Source organism: Euprymna scolopes, chromosome 41 (assembly GCF_053919585.1).
Source record: "Euprymna scolopes isolate OS-2025 chromosome 41, ASM5391958v1, whole genome shotgun sequence".
In the NCBI taxonomy this organism is placed as follows: Eukaryota; Metazoa; Mollusca; class Cephalopoda; order Sepiida; family Sepiolidae; genus Euprymna; species Euprymna scolopes.
Genome location: NC_136522.1, coordinates 75688085 through 75693084, shown reverse-complemented (window position 1 = coordinate 75693084; position 5000 = coordinate 75688085). Strand labels below are relative to the sequence as shown.

The 5000-nt window shown below is 31.8% G+C and overlaps 1 protein-coding gene across 1 annotated transcript in view; it reads right to left on the bottom strand.

Annotated features, from left to right (window-relative positions):
- The window catches only part of LOC145266635 (uncharacterized), a 471019-nt gene that overhangs the window by 325511 nt on the left and 140508 nt on the right, over window positions 1–5000 (bottom strand). The window contains exon 42 of the mRNA XM_080122558.1: window positions 3174–3326. Within this exon, the coding sequence (XP_079978684.1) occupies window positions 3174–3326 (153 nt within the window). The remainder of the gene's footprint in view (window positions 1–3173; window positions 3327–5000) is intronic.

Here is a 5000-nt window from a genome sequence, read left to right as displayed (position 1 = left end):
TGTATATGTCATACATATATATATGACATATATATGACATTTAAAGATATATGACACATGTATATGACATAAATATATATATATGACATAAATATATATATGACATAAATATATATGACATATCACACACACACACACACACACACACACACACACACACATATATATATAATGCTTCCTATGTTGGGTTGAGCATATTGGGAAGTGATATACAAATTACCATTAGCGTATGAAGCGATAACCCTTGTTGTAAACAAATTGAGCTTAGGTATTTGGACAATGTTAAAAAATTGTGAATTCACTGCCCGCATAACAGTAGCCGACGGTCTGAAGCTCTGGCTCTCATATGGACGTTTGGGTTTCGATCCTGGCTTTAGGTAGTTGCTTGTCTAGCCGCACTGATGAGTGATATTTTATTAACTAGTTTTTGTTATTTATTTTCTATAATAAAATTCGAATATGTAGTAAAATAAATTACGTCTTCTACCTTGAATAATCTAACTTCAGTTCCCCGACCTCAACCGTGGGACCAGACTATATAAAATAAGCACTATTAACCTACGAGAATATGCAATCTCTATTAAGAAAATATTGTTTTTCATGCTGCGATTGATATATTTGTGGTGCATGTATGCATAGTAATTTGTCAGAAGAAGACTTGCGGCCTGTGGGTGATGAAACACTGACTTTTGCTTGAAAATCGAAGTAAAATAATGTTCTACTGAATCAGCAAGATCGTCTTTTATTAACGCCTGATACTGTAAAAAAGGACAAAAAACGTAGTTTAAAACCCAAACAACACCACAGCACAGCAGCAATATATGGAGAGTCGCTTTTAAGAGGTTCCAATTTGAGCGAGGTATTTTTGGGGAAAGCCGGTTTTAGAGAAACATTTTCAGTGAAAATTGTTTTTAGGTTAAAAATTAACTATGAAAGAGCGAGGGAAATATTAGATAATAAATACAAACACAATAATGAATTCAAAAGCATAAATTCATAAAAGAGATATTTCATACATGTTTAAACGTGGATAGATATGTAAACACAGAATTTGTGTTAATATTTTAGTCTTTGAAAGATGAAGAGGGTTCATATGTTGGGGTATCGAAGAAGTCAGATCTGATCATTTTAAAACCGTCATTATTCACAGGTCTTTAAAAATCATAAATAAAACTTCACCACTCAATGACAAAACTTCCATTTTATTAAGAGTTTATAATAAAAGCATTGTTCATTTCATGCATATGGTTTTCATTGTAGAAAAGTTCAGGGAGAAATTTAATAGGTTGAGAAGAAAGCTCTTGCGAAATTTTTAATTTTGATTTCAAATGATCCATTTTCAAATATGTTTTCGTTATAATACCCTTTTATTTATATGTCATTTTAAAGAATGTTTTACGCTCTACAAATCATTTAGATTGCAATCGTTTAAACACGATTATATTTTCTGTTCAGAACGTTCAATCCAAGATGAAAAAACCCCCCAAAATTGCACAATTTTCTTATTTCAAGTGCAACTTGGCCGAAAAGCTGCTAAAACAGCTCGCGATATCAAAATGCTCCAAAATTCTAAGCGATATAAAAACGCCTTCAACGACTTCATCTTCATCAGAACGCAAGATTTTTACGTTACTAGCATAAATATGCTTGTTTTACGTTTGCAAAAATGTGTTGATTCTGATGATGCTAATTTCGATCAATAAATTTTGTTTGAGCCGAGATATGTTCATCTGAATTCAAAAGGTAAAAATCGCAAGAACTTTCTTGTCAACCTGATATAAGAGTTAAAATGTACAAGTTTATAGATTTCTTTAAAATCAAGTTAAATCAGCAGGCAACAATGAGGGGATACAAAAAGTATGTGTATGGCGATTTGTAAGCGTGCGTATGCATATGACAGTGTGTGAGTGAGTTGAGAATTATAGCAACTAATGAGCAACGTATAATATTAATGTTAGCACTGTCTTGGATTTTTTTTGTCCATACTGGTTTTTAAAAGTAAAAAATATGGCCTTAAATGGGGTCGAGGTCGCTTCAGAAAGGGCATTTCGAATAAACACAAAAAGTACTCTTATTGGTGTAAATATTATTACGTGTTTTAATAATTTAGGTGGATGCCTGTGCGAATTCTTTTGCACAGAAACTAATTTTTTGTTTTATTCACCGAAGGGTAAACTTTAACTACATTCATTCACAGAAACAGAAAACAGTGGTGGGAAACGTTGCAGGGCAAACTCCAAAGATGGAAGCTGAAACGAGTTTAGACTTGATAACTGCTTACTCTTCAATCCATCTATCCATCTATAATATCACATTGGTTATTAAATGACATCAAATCCGTCTTTAAATGACATTACATTAATCTATATGACATTGCATCCGTCTTTATAAGACATCACATCCGTCTTTATATAACATCACATCCGTCTTTAAATGACATCACATCCGTTTTTTTATAATATCACATCCGTCTTTATATTACATCACATCCGTCTTTATATAACATCACATTCGTCTTTATATGGCATCACATCCGTCTTTATATGGCATTACATTCGTCTTTATATGACATCACATTCGTCTTTATATGACATCACATTCGTCTTTATATGACATCACATTCGTCTTTATATGACATCACATTCGTCTTTATATGGCATTACATTCGTCTTTATATGACATCACATTCGTCTTTATATGACATCACATTCGTCTTTATATGACATCACATTCGTCTTTATATGACATCACATTCGTCTTTATGACATCACATTCGTCTTTATATGACACCATATCCGTCTTTATATGACATCACATTTGTCTTTATATGTTATATATCTTATATGACATTCGTTTTATGACATCACATCTGTTTCATGTAATATCACATCCGCTTTTATTTGACAGCATACCTGTTTTATATCATATGACCCTTGCTTTTACATGGCGTCACATTTGTCATATAAAGACGTCTTATATAAACACATCCGCTTTTATATGACGTAACATCCATCTTTATATGACACCACATTCGTTTTTATATGATATCACACTCACTTTTATGTGACGTCACATCTGTCTTTATATGACCTCACATGCGTTTTATATGTCATCACATCCGTCTGACGATGAATGAAATGCGTTACAATAGAAACGATAAAAGATGAACTTACAGAATAAACACTTTGGCTATCAAGTAGGATGTCTCGTTTAACAGTAATTCTTCCGGTGTTGTCGATCTCGAAAAATGCTATTGAACGTCCGTCTCCAATGATATTGTAAATCAGGTTGCCAAAACTGGACTGACACTGAGAGGCGAGGGGATCCTAGGCGAAAAAAAAAAAAGAAAAAAAATGATACAACATAAAAAAATGATGACAATTCCAAACGTTTGATATCATGTTATAGCAAACCTACAAGAGATGTTCTCTGGTAAGAAGAACGGACAATCATCTATAAATTCTAACTAAGAAAAAGAAGTGAAAAACAAAGACAAAACATCTACAAACATTCGTTACCAAATGCAATAACATTTACTTTACTACTTACCTGCCTAATTTTTGTCTCAAAGTATTTTAATGCGCTTTTACTTACGCCGTTTTCGTTGGCGTCGGAACATTGTAAATCCGACATATTGAAGTTAGCGCCTAATTTAACTATGTGAAACCTCAATACTGTAGATTTATCAAGATAAAAATCGAAAATTAAACAAAATACAGCTAACAACCGTTACTAATCTGATTATTTTTATGAGCTGCATTTTACCTAAGATTATTCTTGAATGTTTTTTTTTGTGTGTAATGACTTTTCACATTTTGGCAATATAGTTACATAACGTGAATGCGTGTATGTAAGTGACATCAGTAGTAAGGAAAAAAAAAGGACTATAAAAATGAGAAAGAGAACGATCACGAGGGAGATGAGATAATGTTCGAGATCTCGTGAGAGGCCTGGAGAACTTTCTAGATCATATTGGTGAAGTCAGATGTACCATTAAAAAATAAATGATGTTACTACAAAGAACAAACGAGTTGGATTTACTTCCCATTCTTTGTCTTTGTCTCCTTTGTGACTGAAACTGCAAACAACATGTGTTGGTCAGCGGACAATGTTACAATATTGAATTTTCGCACCAGAAGATTGTTTTCTTAATCCATAACCATAAGCCGCCATTAATATAATATTTGCCTTGCACAAAATATTCAAAAACAGCTTTTTCGAGTTTAATTTAAACTGCTTCAAATCGATATAAGTGATTTCACATTATGAAAATGTTAAATAAAATAATCTTAATTTTAATAAAATAAAATACGCATCAAGTGCGATTGAAAGCCAAATCACAACGTAATACAAGGAAAATAAACAAATATTTTACTTGTTTGAAATTTATCACACATATATTTCAGAGGTATACCTCATCTTCAGTGTGTTGTTGGCTTTCAAGCGCACTTGATGCGTATTTTATTTTATTCAAATTAAAACAACGTTTCTATATGAACTCTCATTCTTGACGTTATTCTCGCGTTGCCTACGCACAATTCAAACATTTCAAAATATAACCGCCAGATACAACGCGCGGCTCTTTACAAACAGACTTCTTTCTCAAACTTTACAACATCGCAAGGAAGAAGAAAATGAAAAAAATAAACAAAACAAGACACTGAAGATGGAGTATACCTCTGAAATATATTTGTGATAAATTTCACACAAGTAAAATATTTGTTTATTTTTCTTATATTACGTTGTGATTTGGCTTTCAAACGCACTTGATGCGCATTTTATTTTATTCAAATTAAAACAACGTTTCTGTATGAACTCTCCTTCTTAATCTTAATTTTAATTTAAATTATTTGATGGCTTTAAGAAAAAAATACAAAAATGGAATAATTCGAATTTAAAATATCGATTTTATTCATTTATCATTTTTAATGTGTAATCATTTATATGGGTTTAAATTAGAGTCAAAACGTTATTTATGCTTATTCAAACTTTTCCATTCA